Source organism: Henckelia pumila, chromosome 2 (assembly GCF_033568475.1).
Source record: "Henckelia pumila isolate YLH828 chromosome 2, ASM3356847v2, whole genome shotgun sequence".
Taxonomy (NCBI): Eukaryota; Viridiplantae; Streptophyta; class Magnoliopsida; order Lamiales; family Gesneriaceae; genus Henckelia; species Henckelia pumila.
In genome coordinates this window covers 104890581-104910429 of record NC_133121.1, presented here as the reverse complement: position 1 = coordinate 104910429, position 19849 = coordinate 104890581, and the positions used below count along the sequence as shown (strand labels likewise).

Sequence of the window (19849 nt, the reverse complement as noted above, 5' to 3'; positions counted from 1 at the left end):
ACTATTTACATTCATTATCATGCATCAAACTTTTATCTTGTGTAGACCGTTCAAAAATTATATTTTTATATTTTATTGAAAATTTAATAATAAAATCATTTATTTATCAAATATCACAATATAAACTTTTTAAATTTTTTCACTCTTGTTTTATTTTTTTCTCATTTCAAAACAATCTATAAATTTAGTCATTTTACTAAAAACATAATATAATATTTTACAAATAAACCATCTTTCCCCGACACCATACTCATTGTGATCTTTTTCTCTAGCTAGTCCATCGTAATGTATAGACTAGGAATCTAGGATATTGCTTCGAAGATGAAGATCTGTAAATTACATCTCAGTTCCTAAACCAAAACACAAATTCATTCTCAGTTCCTTGTCAAAAAAAAATATAGTTTAAACTCTTTGGGCCCACATAATTTTTCAAATGAAATTTGATACAAAACGTTGAAAATATGGTACGAATACATGATATTTGAATATCAAATGTTTCAAATATAGTACAAATGTATGATATTTGAGTACTAAAATATGTAAATAAATATTGATATTAATGACATATTGTCTTTTTTAAAGGAAAATCGGTACAAAATATCAGAAATATGGTACCAATATATGATATTTGAATATCAAATGTGTTAGATCTAGTGCAAATATATGATTTTTTAGTACTAAAAAAATATTGATATTAATGACACATTTATCTTATTTGGATGGAAATCGGTACAAAATATTGAAAATGTGGTAATAATATATGATTTTTTAGTACCAAATGTGTTAGATCTGGTACATATTTATGATTTTTGAGTATTTAAACATATGTTGCAAGTTAATATTAATAAAAATGTTCAGGCTTTATACTTAAAATCTTATTTTTTATATTTGATCTTAAATAATTAGTGCTTGAATATCATGTATTCGTACCATATTTTCAATATTTTGTACCGAATTTCTATGATTTTTAAGTATTTAAATATATGTTGCAAGTTCATATTAATAAAGATGTTCAGGTTTTATACTCAAAATTTTATTTTTTATACTCGATCTTAAACAATTAGTGCTCGAATATCATCTATTTGTACCATATTTTCAACTTTTTGTACTGAATTTCATCCGAAAAAATTACGTGGGCCCAGAGATTTTAAACTATATTTTTTCTGACAAGAGACTGAGAATAAATTTGTGTTTGGGTTTCGGGACTAAATGCTAATTTACCCTTGAAAGATACTTGTTAAGAAAACTTGAAAAATGATTTTTGTAAACTTTTCCAAATACTAAGACTTTGTAAATAACTCGCGATGGGTGTTAGGTATCGTTTAGTTCGAGGATAGGATAAATATTATTTGGATAAGTAATATAATATAATATAATATAAAATAAATAAAAAATGATAATTAATATAGTATTTGATTTGATTGATACGTTATAATTTATGTGATTTGATTGATTGAATTTTATATAAAAATGATAAATTACCATTTTGCCCTTTTTAAAAATAAAAAAAATATGAATAGTATTATTTATAAGGGTAATATAATAATTTAAATTTAATGATTTGATTGATATAAAATAAATGATTAATGATTTGATTGATGTAAAATAAATAATTAATAGATGTATAAATAGTATGACGAGAAGAACGAAAGATTAGATAGGACAAGTTATACAAGTATAATGGCGAATTGAAAAATTGTTATATTATCTAAAAACAAATTATGATGGAAAAAAATTTACAGATCTATAAAAAGAATATTTTTTTTTTAATAACATAGGACTTTAAAATCCAATAAAGCACATCAATAACATTCCTTTCATCATTCAAGAAAAAAATAAAATAAAAACATTTCTTTTTCACAGTACAGAGGAACTACTGTTTTTCACCAATCTATTGAATACACAATTTCACTATTCGCACATAGCGGTCAAGTGATGATCAAAGGATATAAATTACAGGACTTACCACACAAACAAACATATGAACAATTAACACATATTCAATCAAACATAAAATGTGGAACACGAACCTCGTTTCCAAATACAATTTCATCTTCAAAAACACCCCAGTAATTTTTTCGGACCGGTTCCAGTGGCACGGTATTTTGCCGCAGTCTCCTCTGCCTTGAGAAGATCTTCCCCTCGTTTGGCTTCGGTTGTCGCTCGTTTTTCTTCTGCTGCCTTGTGGATTAAAGCAACCTTGTTTTTCACCTTTTCTATGTATTTTGCTTTCTTTTTCTCTAGTTGTTCCTGCAGGCCGCCCATACATTCGGGTGATTCACGCAAAAGAAAAAAAATAAATGCAATGCATTTTCTCGGCGACTAGTTGTCACATCCCTTATTTGATCCATCTCTTAATATATATTAAGAATATCTTGTACGGAAATGAAACCAAACACAGCCTCTATTTTCCCCCAAAACAAATTATAACAAGGTGCCAGCTTGTTTATGAAAGCACACACGTTTGTTAGCAATACATGGTGTATTATCCAAGGTTATTAAATTTTTAAAGAAAACTCAATCCATTTCTTATACTTGTGAATCAATATCCTCCATTTACAACAGGTAAAAACGGGTTGAGAAAATGATAGGAATTCAGATGGACTGATTGAAAAAATTAATAACAAAGCATACGAATTAACGAAGTCATACAACTAGTTACCTCAATCTGCTTAAGCTCGGCTTCTAGTTTGGCTTTCTTGCAGTTCTCCCATACCCCAATGGCAGAAAGTTTCTTCTGAGCTCTGTAGATAAATAGTTCAGTAGATAAGAACTACATCAATATCCTCCTCATTTGCGTTGTTAAAACGCTGTGCATGCACTTTTGAGAAGCTAACCGCTAAAAAATAAAATGGCGAATTGAACAGATTAAAAAATTGCGCGTTCAAGAAAGCACGAACTTGTTTTCAGCTTTTGACTTCTCACTTTCCTCCCAAGCTCTGACAAAGGACAACCTCTTCTCCGTTGCTACCCGAGCTAATACTGCATCTGAAATATGGTGAAAGAATTAAGCATTTTCTTGATTCATCAACTTCTCGAAATCCACAAGAACTTGAAGAAGAAAGACAAATTATTTCAGTCTCGACTACCTCTGTCGACAGATCCCCCGTGTTCTTTCACATCAGCTGGTTCTTCAGCAATACACCAAAAGAAAATTTAAAAAATTAGGAAATATATGCTTAATTAATAGGTGATCAGGTCATTATCAGGCTGCATAAGTGTAGGTTTAAAAATATAGTGTGTAATTCTGGACATCAACATGGAAGAAATGAAACTGTAGCAATTAAGTAAAACTTCAAATCACAAAATAAATCGATCCACCGGATATATTGACACACAAGATGACAAGATTACATGCCACCTTCTCGGAATTTATTCCTTTCCCCTTGTGTGAGCTACATGTTATCCTTTTTGGTTAGTATAAAAGGCTAAAACAAAGAAACAGAGTAAACAAATTCTCATCAGCAAAAGCACCAAAATAACATCATCACTAGCAATTAAATTCGGAAGCCACAAACAATCAGTGCCATCCCATAACAAAATCTCCCTAAACACAAAACACTGCATTAGTTTATTTTCCTGTTAATACACTCTTCCTTCACTGAAATCCTAGGAAGCAACCTCAAATCCATATCAAATTTACAGATCAAGATCCAATTTTTCAAACAAACAGAGAAAAACCCTTTATTCCTTTACATGCAAAAACGTCAGATTCACCCCAGAAATTGGGAAAGAGTTCAATACCTCTACACTAGCATACACATTCAAAAATACAAGAAATAAACAAACAGATAAGAAGAGTGGGTTCGACTATTTACTTTCAACGATGGCAAGAGCCTTGGAATCATCCGGTTTCTTTTCGGTGGGAGGTGGCACCACAGCCTTTTCTCCTGCTACATCTTTCGGGGCTTCAACCGGCGCTACCGGCGGCGGGGGAGGCGGAGCCACCGGCTCCACTTTCTGGGCTTCTTCCACAGTCATCACTGGAGGAAACTTCGGTGATCTGCTAAGTCTTGGCAGAAAACGGAGTGAGAATGGATTTGGGGAGAGGGAGTAAAATTAAATAATGTTGGCTGTAGTAAGGTAATTGTCGCTCGAAATCGAACAAGAGCTGGACGATTTGTACAGATTGTATTGCCCCTACTTCGTGTTGGCACACTATTGATATCTTTTTATTTAATTCTTGAGATTTTAATTATTATATTTATATATAATATATTTAAATATATATTTTAGGAGAATATTAGTATATGTATAATCTCATGCTTATTAGATTTTTTTTAGTAAGCCTATTATATAATTGTCTGCTATGTCTAGAGGTGTCAAAACGGATTGATGAGTTAAAAAATTGTCAATTCAATTCACCTATTTTGTATAGTCTAACTTATTTTGACACTTTTAGCTATTTAATATGATATAACACGTCTGATATTACATTAATCTTATTTTTTGTTTAAAAAAAGGTAATCTAAATTTTTATACATATTTATATTTCTTATATTTTACCATGTATCTCTGTTTGTTAAGTATTTGTTTAATCAAAAGAAATGGAAACAATTTGTCAAATTATGTTAAATTGTACGCCCCACGTCGATATTACTTTATTTAAAAAATAATATTATGAATATTAATTTTATGATATGCATAGATGAGTGTTAGCATCAAACTTCGAGAAAATAATCAAATATAGAAAATGACACTTGTGCAAAAATGTCAAAAGCTAAATTTTCTAATAAAATAATATGGAAATATCATATGGCACCATTGACTCTTTCATATGTTGATATTGGGCTGAGAATCCAGGCCGAACATTTGTCTCACCTCTGGCATCCTAGTGATTTTCAATTTTAGTTTATATTTTATATATTATCAATCTTTATTATATTATTCTATGAATATTTCATATTTATATATTCTCTATAAAGACAGCAATCGCGTAGGACAGATACACCGAACCAAAATATCAATTTTTCTCTATAACGTATCGAATGTTTTTCGATATATAAACATTTTTTTGGTATATTAAAATTTTTTTCGATATTTGTACGTTATTAGTATGAATTTTTTCCATACCAAAATTTCAAAATTTTGATATCGGCATCGGTATGAATTTTTTTCATATCAATATTTTGAATACGGTATATCAAAAACTCAACCGTAAATCCACGTATAAAATACCAAACGCATATAATAAAATATATTAAAGAGAACATAAAATATGGGAAGGAAGAAGGATCTCAAGAGTTCGTTTTAGCAATAATAATTGATTAAATGGGATTGTAGAAAAGTTGCCTTTCCATTTTAATTTCGATACATCTTATTCAATGAGCAAAAAATAAAATAAAATAAAAATAAATCTATTAGACAACAAAGTAATTAATCTTTATAAAAGAAACTCATCGATATAGTGATAATACTGATAACTACTAGTTTTAACGATCATTCATTCGCATAAAGGACAAATAAATTCCACATGGGGCATGTTCTACTCCAAAACTTTTTGTTTATATATACAGAAGGTCGAATTTGTACTATAGAGAAGAAAAAAATAAAGATTCTTTTCAAAATAAAAACTAATATAAAACGATTTCACATATCAATTTTGTTATATGAATATCTTATTTGATGCGATCCATGAAAAGTATTGTTTTTTATAATAAATATATTACTTAATTATAAATAAAAAGTCTCTTGAATAAATTTTTGAAATAGTCCCACACAGCTAAACCTTCCAAATCACGCCGGACTGATTAGCGCTGTGCCAAATCGATAAACGAGTGCTGGGACATCGTTAAAAAAGAGATATAAAGCCAAAATCCAAGATTCTATCGATATTATATTTTATGATTTAGTGGATAAATAAAAATAAAATAAAACAAATTGGGTAGAATCTTTCCCAATTGCAATCATGGTTGATGATATGTTAATACAAGGCTAATTCTTTTATATTATTTTATATTATATCAAATATTACAATTTTAATTTGATTATGTGAGACACGTGTATTTTTATGGATTTTAATCTCAAAATCATTTTTTGTACAATTGGATTCATAATCAGGGTATTATCCTTATACTAACATAAAATTAATAGCGTTTCTTATAAAAAGATAACACCTCAACATTTGTCACGCGAAAAAATTTGTTATTTTCATTGTAATTTATGTACATACCTTTTGTGATTTAATCTTACATGTTTTGAAAAACATCGTACTCTTAACTATTGAAACTCCAAATCAAGGTTCTAAACAAATGGTGATGAATTCAAGTTCAATAATGGGGCATTTTAATTTGGTGGGGGGGCCTAATATATTATTTAAGAGACTTGTATTAATTAGTCATCATCGATAAAATTATAATATCCTTTTTTGGCCAAATTATAATATCATTTTTCAAAAAGTATAAATAAATAATACGCGAGACCCTTGATTGGCTTAGTGCTTTTAATTGAACGGCAACGATATTATGATTATCACTCAAATAGTGAAATTAATGTGGACAATAATGTATAAATCTTCCGGATTAAGTCGGCAAATCCTAATTCAACCATCACTTCCTTTTCCCAAATTATTATCATTGACTATTTGGCATAGCACCGAATAGATATCATTCATTATATTTTTAAAGGTCTATTTTATATTTTAAAAAATTATAAAAAATTAAATAAAAATATGCGAGATAAAATTTACATAAACTATATTGAATTTATTTTTTCAGCCGTATCCAGCTCCAAAATTAATATACTCAATAAATTATTTTCCTTGAGCTCCTAACTTACACACGGAATAATTAATTATATGGTACTTTTCTTAATGGACCATATTTGAAAATAAACTTCGTCCTCAAGTTCAATGTATGGTTTTATTTTGTTGAACGTGCATCTCTGCCTAAATAACTCCAATCTGGCAATTAATTATATAATTATACAATAGGAGAAATAAAAAATCTAGACTCAAATTAACAATATACTTTATATTTATAAATTCTGAATTATTTTTTTAAAAAACTTAATTAAATTGTGCTCTCGAATAAATTATGCTGGCAATATAATATTTATTGAAATGTGAGAATTTCCTTTAATTATTATTAATTAAAGAGACATCAAGGTATTACACTCCTTTATTGGGCTTGAACTTGGTCTTGGTCTTGGGTTTGGTCTTGGCCTTAGACTTGGGCTTGAGATAAATTCCTGCTTCAAAACTCGGGCTTCACAAGTTCCGCGCGTGCTCTCTACGGCGGACTGGTTTTTACTAGATGTGACAAAAATTCTCGAAATCTCGATCCATCCCGAATCTCATCTCATTTTCGTCCAGAAAAAATTTCAACCCTAAATTTTTTCGACCCAAACTTTTGGGATTTTTCCCATCCCGATTAATATCGGAAGCGGGATCGGGAATAAAATCTTATCCCGACGGGATTCCTGACCCATCTCGAAATAATATAATAATATATTTTATTAATAATTTTATTAATATAATAAGTTAAATATTATTAGGTTTCAACTCATATAACACTTAATTGTGGACTTAATTCGCATAATTTTTATTGTTGAAACGATCAAATTGTAAAATCACGAAATGCCATTTTATTTTTGTGTATTTTTTTTAAAAATAAATTAATAATTTAATTAATTCATATTTATAATTATTTAATTAGAACAAATATGTAGAACAAAACTCAAGAGATTAATTTGACAATCTATTTAACAAAATTTATTTAGTAATTGTATCCGAATATTTTATTAATAATCATCCGATACATTTTTTCTCTTAACAAAAATTTGAAACATTATCCGAAATATTTTAATATTATATGTTTTAAGTTGAATATTTATTTTTATTTATAAATATATGTTTCTAAATAGTATATTTAATAAAATTATCACATTTTTTTTATTTTTTGAACGAAATCTTGAACATAAAAAAAAATCTGGATTTTTTCTCCCTACCCGACGGGATCCCAAATAATCGAGTCTCGAAATGTTAAGTTTTTCGATTTTTTTCGGGACGAGAGTTGGATAGGGGATTTACGGGACGGATCCCGACCCTGTTCCACCCCTAACTTTTACACAATTTTTTTTGGACAAAAGATTTTTACACAAACTTGATTCTATTTTGATTATGTAAAAACCAAACTGTATAAAACCTTCTATGAGGTATGTTTGTATTTATTCAAAAGCAATGATTGCAATTAGGAGATTAAAATTTTGATCAAGATTTGAATTTTCAAAGAATTATTCATAATTTCATTTAATTATTCTTCTTAATTTTACAACAAATGTGTCACTACTTGGTGTAGTATAATATTTCAACTGTGTTTTTTGTCCCATATGTTTGTTATTTTGCGATTTTAATCCTCTATATTTTTAGATTTCAGTTTTAGTCTACTATTTTTATTTTTTTGACAATTTTAGTTTTTTTTTTAATGTGACGCTGATGTGTCACCAATGCAGTGTTGATGTGTATAGTGTCATGTAAGCATTTTTTAAGAAAAAAAGATTGAAATTGCAAAAAAATTGAAATATATAAAACTAAAATTGAAATATAAAAATATAAATGAAAATCGCTAAATGACGTAATCAAAATTGTAGTTTTTCCAATTTTAAAATTAAGCATGTTGTATGAACATATTTCAGACGATTGAATAGCTTGATAGCCCCTTCTGTAATTCTTAAAGCCCTTGATTTATCCCTGAACACCAAAACCCCGAGCAAAATTTCGAATCGGCTCTGTCTGCTTATTTCTGAAGGATCAAAGTTCGAATTTCATATCACATCGATGAATTTCCTTGTTTCTCATATTTCCGGTTAATGGGAAGTTTTCGATTTATCGAACTGCTCTTAGTCTACATTTCTGTGCTTGAGCTTAGAATTGATTTTGCGGGTTTGTTTGCATTTCTGGGTGCTGACAACTTGCAGGTATAATGGGCGTTTTTCAATTTTTCAGTTACTACGGCTATGCGCGCTGTTGCTCTTTTCGTTCCCATAATTATCAAGGGATTTTCTTGTTTTTGTGAGGCTTCTCGTGCTTTATGTAGTCGAACAACTGATGGCCGTGATCTTGAAAACGGATTCAGAGGCGTTGAGGATTTTCTTCTCGGAAATTGGAAAAGCTCGAGTTTTGAGTCCAGTGTGGAAGAAAACCCCGCAGCTTTTTCTGATACAATTGGCTCTTCGGGAGCCAGAGGTGATTCTGAGGGCTCCAATTATCAAATGTCTTGTGCAAGACAGAATTTTTTTTATGAGGTGAGAAATGATGCTGCGAGGATTCTTGAAATTCTGCATCAAGATGGTCCGGGATTTGATGCAAAACCGGTGTTAAATGATTTAGGGGTTAGGGTTTCAGGTCTTCTTGTGAGAGAAGTTCTATTTGGTATCTTAAAGACTGTAAATTACGGGAACAGAAATAGGTGTGCCAAACTTGGTTACAAGTTCTTTGTGTGGTCCGGTGAACAAGATAATTACAGACATACAGTTAATGGTTATCACATTATGATGCAGATCTTTTCAGAGTCTGAAGAATTCAAGGCAATGTGGAGATTGGTTGACGAGATGATCGAGAAAGGGTATCCTACTACCGCACGTACTTTCAACATATTAATATGTGCCTGTGGTGAGGTTGCATTAGCTAGAAAAGTTGTGGAGAGGTTCATTAAGTCAAAGACGTTTAATTATAGACCATTTAAACATTCTTTCAATGCGATTCTGCACTCTCTTTTGACACAAAGTCAGTACAGACTGATAGAATGGGTGTATCAGCAGATGTTAGTTGAAGGCCATTCCCCAGATGTGTTAACTTATAATATCATCATGTGTGCCAAGTTTCGGTTGGGGAAGCTGGATCAGTTTCACAGATTACTAGATGAAATGGGAAGAAATGGGTTTTCTCCCGATTTTCATACATTTAATCTCCTTCTACATGTTCTTGGTAAAGGGGACAAACCTATAGCAGCACTGAAGCTTCTGAATCACATGAGAGAAGTTGGTGTAGATCCAAGTGTTCTCCACTTCACGACATTGATAGATGGGCTCAGTCGGGCTGGAAATTTGGATGCCTGCCTTTATTTCTTTGATGAAATGATGAAGCATGAGTGTAGGCCTGATGTTGTCACTTACACCGTCATGATAACGGGGTATGTCGTGGCTGGTGAGCTTGATAAGGCCCGGAAAATGTTTGATGAGATGTTTGAAAAGGGGCAATTACCAAATGTATTCACTTACAACTCGATGATTCGTGGGCTTTGTATAGTTGGGAAGTTTGACGAGGCTCGGTTGATGTTGAAAGAAATGGGATCAAGAGGTTGTAATCCAAATTTTCTTGTGTACACTACGATATTGAACTACCTTCGGAATGCACGAAAAATGGATGAAGCTCAAGAAGTGGTGAAACATATGGTGGAAAGAGGGGACTATGTTCATCTACTTGGGAAAATCAAGAGATACAGAAGATGTTAGCTGCTAAGTATACGAAGTTCCTAATTAGGAGTGATCTAGTGTAACATGTTTGCGAAAATGTGCTCAAACATGTAGCTGTTTCCCTTCAGAAGCTGATGTAAGTTTAGCAAACCACAATTTTGATAGTCTTTTCCAAATGATATACATATCATGCTTGTGTTTTGATAATAAATATTACTTTAAAGAATCACTTCGTTTATGAAAAATTTGTGTTGTTTTATGTAATTCTTGCCAAATGCCAAGTTTCCCTGCCATCAACCGGAGTATTAGCTCTTCCTCCATTTGTAGTCGACCACTTTTTCATTATTTCTGAATTCAAATATAATTACCATATGAAGGCTGCTCTAAAATGAATATATTTCAATTGGATTTGGGATGTAATAAAAGCTTTGCAGTTGTTTAAAGCAAACATAATCGGATATTTTACGCAGCTCCCCGAGAGAGTTGATGTAAGAACTTGTGGATTTCTTCTCCTTTTTAAGTGGAATTTTGTCGACCTCGCTGTGGTTTTTGAAGATGGAATTTCTTTATCACGATCGCATATCATAGGGGCATCCAGAGGCAACAGTGAAGGGCTATTACGGTTGTGTGTCTCTAAATTCCAGTTCCTCTGATTAAACCCGAGGGCGGCCCTTATGCCTTAACTCGCCGCATGCAATTCAATGAGACGAGGAGAATATTTTCCTGGGAGTCATGGAGTTGAAGCTAAAAGAACGCCGCACCAGTCCTTGGCGACCAGACCCACACCGAACCGAGGAAGTTCATCGGTGACAGCCGCATCTACATTGATTTTCATTATACCTGGAGGGGCACACCAGTGTGGCATAGGTTGGTGTAGTCCAAGGCCAGACTGGTGTTGTGGTTAAGAAAACCTTATGGATTTTAGACGTGGCTGTTACATTTAAAACCAAAGGGAAAAAAACAAACAAACAAATAAACAACCGATTCCGTCTGTATTTTTAATATCTGTCACGGTGGGGAAGTGAGATGTGAAAGAACTACATCTTTCATGAGAAATAATATTCAATGTTATGTTGGTCTACAATTTTAATACAGAAGATTTAGCAAAGGGTTAGCTGTACAATAAAGCTATCAACCCCATGTGAATAAATATATTTCATTTGTGTTCATGTCAAAATAAAACCTAGACAACTTAAATTTGTAAGAGCGGGACCGTCTGATGGCATGAAGTTCCGGGAAGTCTTCGTCCGAGAACTTGAGACGGCTAAGCAATGTCAAAAATGTGCATACAAAATCGAGCCACGGCAAATTAGGCCTATCATGAACCAGTAGTACGGTGGCTTGCTGGTGAAGAGGGAGGATTGAAATCAAGAGGTGGATTCAGCTTAATGGGCTCCCTTAGAAGCTGCTGAGCCACACGATCGGCCAATACGGATTGGCCATTATAAAACTCTCCATTGGCTTCCCTTCCAAACTGCTTTTTAAAGACATCATTATCAAATGCTGCCAGTTCTTGAAATGCATTAGATTCTGCATATACCCCTTTCAGAATGTCCGGATCCCAGTAAGAGGGGCGCTTTGGGTCGTTGTAAAAACCCTCTTGCAGGAACATCGATTGGTTAAGATGACGTGGGATGGTGCCCATGCCGCCGGTTAGAGGAGTGGAGGAACCAGATGTAAAGGGGCTAGATAAGGGCGAAGGGGACATTCTCCCATTCATATGTTGGGGCGATCTTGGATGTAGAAGAGGACTCCCAACTGGAGACACCGGGCACGATATGTTCCTTGGAGAATAGGAATCACTGTTAAAGCAAGGAAAAAATCAGAAAACAAGTGAGATTTTCAAAACTACCTTAATGTCACAGTTACACGCACACGCGCACACACACACCCCACACGTTTATAATGACCTCGAATGAAAATTGGATTTTGACATTCTGGAGGAGTGGATGGCAAGTCTCTCCATATCCGATTGCAGAAGACTTCTCACGGGAACAGTAATGCCCTACAGAAGATTTGTTGAACATGTTTTATCGCTGATACATACATGAAGAGTAAGTGAACTTCAAATGAGAAGTATGGTTACTGTTTCAGGTTTCGAAAGCTTTAAAGAAAAAAATAGCAAAATTCTAACTCAATCTACCTGCCTGAATATGAAATTAGACAGCATCACACACAAACACATAAATATTTAGATATTTGCCCCAGATAAATTAGTGTACCATGGATTTTACAACATTTGACCCGGCAGGATACTCAGAAGCAGTTGTTAATTCTTTTGCTGGGGCAGCACCTTTCACAAAAGAATGCTCCAAAAGCCGAGAAGCTGTGGGACGATGCAGGGGATTCCGCTGCAAACAGAGCCTCACAAAATCTTTACCTTCTTCTGAGAGGTGATCAGGAATTGTTGGAAGTTCTTTACTATTTCCAATCTTGAACATGGCTGCCACCTTTAATCACAAAGACCAAACATTTACAAATAAACAAGAACGAAAATCAAGTCCTGAATTTAGAGTCCAAATAGTTTCACACACCCCTTCGTACTGGCTCCAAGGTGGTTTTGAAGTAGCCATTTCCAAGACTGTGCATCCAAGACTCCATATATCAACAGCTAGGCTACATGAACTAGAATTCCTTATAACCTACGGACAGAAAAAGAAGAATATGGTTATGCGGCTGAAAACCAAGCACAAGAAACTTTAGGTGATGTAAGAGATGATGATAGAAATCTAACCTCAGGTGCCATCCAATAAGGGCTACCTTTAAAAGATAATGGACAGGATTGCCCTGCAATCTGTAAAATATTGACGATATGAAGGCAAGCGAATAATCCTAATTCTTCATTTCCCGTGTACAAAAGTTATTTGAAATGTAAAATTTCACAACACTTGAAAGAAGATATTAAAACTCACATGCTTTGCCATGCCAAAGTCTGCCAACTTAACTCGGCCACTTGGGTCCACAAGTATATTTGCCCCTTTAATATCCCTAATACAGATACTTTTATAAGAATTCATATCCACGCCAACATCGCAAGGACAAAATCAGTTCAACGAATGTTGGTCAGATTCACCTGTGCAAGGTATTTTTGGCATGTAAATAGGCAAGCCCTGACAGAATTTGTTGAGTATAACTGCGAATTGCAGATTCTCCTAGCTTTCCATAATCTTGCAGAATTTTACGTATAGAACCCCCAGATACATATTCCAAATATATATATAACTTATCATCCACCTGATAAGGGATAAAGGATTAAAACATCAATGGAAGTTCAAGAAAAAAGACACCATGTAATAGTTTATGAGTGATCCATACAAGTTACCATGAATTGCATGATCATACATAAGTTTCTTTCGTTCGAGTAGGTAACCATTTATCCACAAATTCTATGGTTTGCGTAAAACTTTGTATAATTTTTTTTTTCTGAAAGTGTATAACGAACTGCTCTTGATAAAGTAATTGTCGACTTTTAATTGCCGAATAAAGTGCATTCGATAAAAAGATTCGTTTTGGTAACAACTTATCCACAAATTTTATGGTTCGCGTAAAAAATGTTTATAAATGTTTTTCTGAAAGTGTACAACGAACCGCTCTTATTAAAGTAAATTTCGGCTTTTAATTGCCGAATAACGTGCAAAGCTTATGACTAAACTAAGTTCACCAATGGATATTTAGAAAGTTTACACAATAAAAGACTGATTATAGAAGGCATCCGAAAAAGCGGAGCTGGAAAGTGACCAACCGATTCGGATCCATAATACTGCACAATATTTGGATGACTTAAGCGGCTGAGCAGCATTATCTCCTGCAAGAAACAGTAATGATTGTATGGATTTTCTCATACACATGATAGGGAAAAAATCAGCTGAAGATTTGCTTCTGAAACTGCATGAAAAATTAAACCTCAAATCATTCTAATGGCCGAAATACTCACCTGTCCCAACTGCTTCGCACTTTCCTTTGATTTTGCATCATCAGCAAATAATGTTACTTCCTTCATTGCACACATTCCACCAGTTTCACTAAAACCCATAGAACAGAACCCATAAAATAATGAAAAGACTTCAAGACAATTGAGTCAAATACACACACACACACAATTTCGAAAACAAATTAACAAAGAGGGAAGATGCAAAGGATACAAATCAACAATCACATAATGGAAAACGAGAACAAAGAAAAAAAACAAGGGCATGCGATAAAATAGTTTCTCACCTACTAAAACCAACATAAACATGTCCAAATGTGCCTCGGCCAAGCAACTTCCCTTTTTTCCATCGTGGACCAGAGGTTGTAGGATTCTCTGCCCTTCCTGGACTACGTGGTACTGATGGTGACGTTACAGCTGAATTTGGATGAGAGAAAGGCGAAGAATTGGAAATTGATAGGGGAGGAAGGGGGAGGGGATGACTTTGCTGTTTTGCATCATCGAGCCAATTATTCTGTGACTCTGAGTTTCCTCCTCCAGCTCTAGGATGGAGCGGCGTTACAGCGCCACTATGAATTCTTGAACTAGGGCCAGGACTTGTCCTTCTAGGACTAGGGTTAGGTGAATATTCAGGGCTTCCTCTACTGGGTTGCCAAAATAATTGCCCCACCATATCTCCTCCCATTGAATTATGCCCAGAAGTCTGACCTGAGCCTGGACTTGAGCATTGACCAGATCCAACAACGGGAATATCGGAATAAAGCTTTCCAGCAGGGAAAGCAGATCTTGTATGCTCATAGCCAAAACCTCTCATTGGACTTCTGGAGGGACTGGACATTGAGCTATCTGGAGCACTGCAAAATGCACCATGAGCTGGAACCTGCAAGTTCAGCACTTGACTGTTCAAAGGTCGTCTTCTAGAAGGTGGAGAGAAGGCATTTTTGTTGTTGGAGATATTCACTGGAAATGGTGTTTCTCTTGAGATTACTGGAACCACATGGGACTGATCCTTGACAACAATGCTTTATCGAAATAATAAGAGAAAACAAGGCCTGATGTTAGTAAGTCAGGAGCGAAACCTTCGATGTTAAAAGTCCAAACTATACGAGCAGTTTTTTTTAATAAAATTGCAAAAAACAAAAAACAAATAAATGTCCTCCCCCACATCACTTTAGAGGACTGCTCACCTAGAAGGACCAATAGCAGCAGTTCCACCACAAAAATCATGGTCAGATACCATGGGGCTACGCTGATGAGAACCAACCGGTTCATCACTCTCAATGGAACATTCACTAGAGATTGAAGCAACAACCAGTTCACCATCGAAATCTGATGGGTCCAGCCTATGCCGGGTGCATCCAGGCCTCGAGACTGGCGGAAATGACAATGGTTTAGAGCCCTTTTCTAATTTTTGCTTCTCCTTTTCGCTTGTTCTAGCATCAGTATGATTCTCATTTGCAGGACCTGGCAAGGGAAGTGTTTGGGCTATAGGCCTTTCAGCAAAGCTTTGACAACGTGCTACATGTTTGGAAGGCGATGGAGACCTTGAATGGGCTCTTGACTGAGATCCTCTCCCTGAAACTGTATCACTTGACCGTCGTCGAGATCCTCCCGATATGCCGGTTGATTTACTATCAGGACTCCTAAATTTCCTTTGTATGGTGTCGATAAATCTTTCTTTGATTTCTTTCTTTTTCGGTTCTTTCGACGACGACTTCCCCCACCAAGAAGGCATGTTTTCTGAACACGAGAATACAAAGCAAGACTGTATTCAAAATAACAAAACAGCTCATGACTAAAAAAACCAATTCAAATATCATGCAAGTGCGTGTTGCCCAAAAACTTCTTCCAGAGTCAACCTTAGACCAGAGTTGGATTCTTAACAAAGGAAACAGGAATTGAAAATTTTCCATCTTACGTCAACGTAACAAATTAGGGGACATGTCTATCCAAAATTACAAATTAAAGAATTGAGCAAGTCAGTACATTGAACAAACCACAAATATTTATTTTACAAGATCCTTATTGCTATTTTTTCTTCTCCCTCTTCTTAAAAAATCAGTAGCCCAGCCATATCCGTCCTTTCATTTCCAATCCAATTTTTTCACAATAAACATCAGCAAAATGAACAATAATATGAAGCTAAATACAACAAAAGATAATATTTAGCACAGCAACGCAAATATAGCAAAAAAATTCCTACCATTTCTATTTAGCTTTCAAACATTAATCAACAAACACTTCTGATCTCTTCATAATCAACGGCGTCAACAAAAAATCGATCTCTACTACCCAAAATCACATCTTAAATTCACAACAGATCCACAAATACAAAACAAAATTTCAAGTAACTGATAACTGTCATCAATCACACTGACACTAAATAAACTTACTCAAAATCTCAGCTTTTCACATCCCACGACCAAGATACAGCTCACTTTCTCTTCATAGTCCATCAAATATGTGCCTTCGATTTTTTGAAATCCCCAAAATCCCACATGCCTAAAGACCACGCCAAGAAAATTTCAGCGCGTGCTGTTCGTGACTTTAGACGTTTCGAAGAAAGCGCGTAAAGAGAGAAACTGGTGAGAGGCCTGAGAGAGAGAGAAGGGGAGAGAAATGTCTGAGCCTTGGATGAATTTTAAATGCAATTATTGTAGTTATTAATAATATTAATGAATATTATTATCGCAACAAGACGAATCTGATTCAATGTAATTTCAAATAATTAAATTAATCATTTATGTTAATCTATTTTTACTTACTCGACTAAAAAGAAATTTTGATACACATGATGATTTCAATTTGTGGCAACACTTCCACGGTGAATGATTTTCAGCTTTTAAGGGAAAATATAATCGTGTTTAGGTCATTTCGTCCGTTCTAATTTTGTATTGAATGGATTAGCAGTGCCATATATGGATTTTCTGAGTCATTGTTTACATTCTAATTTTAGTTATATTGGATACATAGATTTGCAATGCAATTTTACGATAGATTTGTTGAATTATATATCATTCAGACGATTTTAAATTTCTATTTGTATAAATTATAATATTATATTATATTTGTATAGATTGTATGTATTAACATGTTTGTATCGATTGTAATAACAATGAATACTTCTTCTTCTTCCTTTTTTTTTTTTTTATAATTTAGCATGCATATAATGATGTAAACAACAAGACACGATCAAACGTATGTGAAAAAGTATGTTTGTGTTGCATAATCATGAATTCACGTACAGTTGAAAATGAGTATGAGATTTCATATGAAATAGGTCTGTATGATTCATATTTATAATTGAAATAAGTTTGTATGATTCATTTTTATAATAAAAAAATAATTTTTTTATTTAAAAATAATAGGTTTTTTTTAATGAATCAACGTCTCACAAATTTAATTAATAAAGACATTTCATAGGAGTTTTGTTTCAACAAATAAAGTTAAAACATTATGGTGCGACCTATCACCCCCCCTACATTTGTTGTACAGTTGGCGTTATTTCACTTATTTCCCTATTTTATTTGGATGTGTTAAACATGCAAGACTTAATATACCTCTATATTATTATTATTATTATTATTATTATTATTATTATTAGATATACCTGAGTCGCTGGAAGTCAAGCAATAATGTACAACATGAGCTATAAAATTTTGTTGACTCTAATAAAATAAATTAAAATTTGTTGACTCTGAGCTATGTACGTTCGAGTCAATTTGCCTCAGTGGACTTTTGGCAACGTATTAGTATATATGTATTGATATCTATTAGAGTAGTCAAAACTAGTGAATTAGTCGGCTTGTTGGACCAGCCATGAAAAAATTGACGGATTGTGTTAGGATTTTATTAGAACGTTTGGAGATGGGCCAACCCAAAGGGGTCACGGATTGAGGCGGGACGGGGCGGGTCGGCTGGCCAGTTTTTTTAAAAAAAAATAAAATTTTTATTTTTTAAAATTATGGGCATAAAAACACTTATTTTTAAACAATGTGATTTTAAAATTTTAAAATTAGTATTTGTAATATTTTTAATATCCTATATTATTTTTTATGGTTAAATATCTATTTATATTATTCATATTATTTGGAAATGTATTTTTTTATTCAAAATATAAAAGTTAACATCAAAATTTTATATGATTTGTTTAATTGTGATATTTTTATATTTTTATGTATTTTTCAATCTAAAATAATAATTTTGTTTTTGAATTTTTTATTTTTTAAAAATTTTGATGAGTTGGCACTCCTGACCCGCGGTCCAAAGTGGGTTGGGCTGGGTTGAGAATTTCTCAATCCGCCTTTATGGCAGGCTGGCCCGCCCCGCCCGCCAGCCCGTTTTGACAGTTGTAATTGTAGAAACGTTTGAGAAATATATTTTTCATATATTCAGAAATAAAGATACAATATATATCTATATACAATCTCACGAGATAGAGATAAGGAAATAAATAAATAAAAAGATACAAAAGATATACACAATATTTATAAAGATATATTTTCAATAGGCCCCCTCAAAATGGTGGATGCGGAGAGACACCTATCTTGGAACAAAGAAGACGAAGACGTGAACTAGCAAGAGGCTTGGTCAGGGCATCAGCAAGCTGGTCAGAGGAGGATACATAAGAGACACGAACTTTACCACGTTGAACCAGCTCACGAACAAAATGATAGTCGAGAGCAATATGCTTCATGCGAGAGTGAAAAACTGAATTAGCACAGAGATAAGTAGCCCCAACATTGTCACAATATATTGAGGCTGGAGATGAGACAGTAGTAAGGCCGAGTTCATCAAGTAGCGAATGAACCCATTGTAGTTCCGCAACAGTGGAAGCAATTGCACGATATTCAGCCTCAGTAGAAGAACGAGCAACAGAACCCTGCTTATGTGAGCACCATGAGACAGGATTGGGACCTAGAAAAATAATATACGCACCAGTAGAGGTGCGATCATCAACATCATCCGCCCAGTCAGCATCAGAAAATGCGTGAAGAGATGGCGAGTTATGGCAGTGAAGCATTAGACAGTATGAGCGAGTGCCATTAAGATAGTGGATAAGACGTTTGGCCGCCCCCCAATGCAGAGAAGAGGGAGCATGCATGAATTGTGATAGCTTATTAACTGCAAAGGCAATATCCTGACGAGTAAAGGAGAGATACTGCAAACTACCAATGATTTGACGATATAGGGTAGCATCAGCAGGAGGCGAGCCATCCAAGAGGTGCAGAGGAGCAGTTGTGACAAGAGACGTGGAGATGGGCTTCGAATCAGCCATGTTTGTTTTAGTGATAATATCAAGGAGATACTTTCGCTGAGATAGGCAAAGGCCCCCTGAAGTGGTAATAACTTCAACACCCAAAAAATAAGAGAGAGAACCCAGATCTTTTATGGAGAACCGAGCACCCAATTGATCAATGAAATTCTGAAGAGCAGCAACATCATTTCCTGTAAGAATTAAATCATCGACATAGATAAGGAGATACATGATAACGTTACCAGAACGAA

At 33.9% G+C, this 19849-nt stretch overlaps 3 protein-coding genes across 6 annotated transcripts; 1 reads left to right on the top strand and 2 right to left on the bottom strand.

Moving 5' to 3' along the window:
* Positions 1–1793: 1793 nt before the first annotated feature.
* Positions 1794–4149, bottom strand: LOC140881711 (remorin-like). Of its 2 annotated transcripts, none has more exons than XM_073287236.1 (5): positions 3819–4149; positions 3090–3125; positions 2901–2988; positions 2663–2744; positions 1794–2250 (listed from the first exon to the last, which is right to left on the bottom strand). In XM_073287236.1, the coding sequence occupies exons 1-5, from the start codon at positions 3979–3981 to the stop codon at positions 2056–2058; spliced, it is 564 nt and encodes a 187-aa protein (XP_073143337.1). In that variant the 5' UTR covers positions 3982–4149; the 3' UTR covers positions 1794–2055. The 2 variants fall into 2 exon arrangements, with proteins under 2 accessions (XP_073143337.1, XP_073143336.1); XM_073287235.1 differs by having other exon boundaries at positions 3090–3131; positions 3819–4147.
* Positions 4150–8651: 4502 nt separating this feature from the next.
* On the top strand, positions 8652–10619 carry LOC140883391 (pentatricopeptide repeat-containing protein At1g55630-like). 2 transcript variants are annotated; one of them, XM_073289836.1, is made up of 2 exons: positions 8652–8916; positions 9036–10619. In XM_073289836.1, the coding sequence occupies exon 2, from the start codon at positions 9211–9213 to the stop codon at positions 10450–10452; it is 1242 nt and encodes a 413-aa protein (XP_073145937.1). In that variant the 5' UTR covers positions 8652–8916; positions 9036–9210; the 3' UTR covers positions 10453–10619. The 2 variants fall into 2 exon arrangements, with proteins under 2 accessions (XP_073145937.1, XP_073145936.1); XM_073289835.1 differs by having other exon boundaries at positions 8652–10619.
* A 785-nt stretch (positions 10620–11404) lies between these two features.
* LOC140881144 (mitogen-activated protein kinase kinase kinase YODA-like) lies at positions 11405–16963 on the bottom strand. 2 transcript variants are annotated; one of them, XM_073286215.1, is made up of 12 exons: positions 16735–16963; positions 15529–16106; positions 14629–15363; positions 14348–14435; positions 14156–14218; positions 13487–13647; positions 13326–13401; positions 13148–13207; positions 12948–13055; positions 12636–12863; positions 12324–12418; positions 11405–12215 (listed from the first exon to the last, which is right to left on the bottom strand). In XM_073286215.1, the coding sequence occupies exons 2-12, from the start codon at positions 16074–16076 to the stop codon at positions 11732–11734; spliced, it is 2646 nt and encodes an 881-aa protein (XP_073142316.1). In that variant the 5' UTR covers positions 16077–16106; positions 16735–16963; the 3' UTR covers positions 11405–11731. The 2 variants fall into 2 exon arrangements, with proteins under 2 accessions (XP_073142316.1, XP_073142315.1); XM_073286214.1 differs by having other exon boundaries at positions 15529–16081.
* Between the last annotated feature and the right edge of the window lie 2886 nt (positions 16964–19849).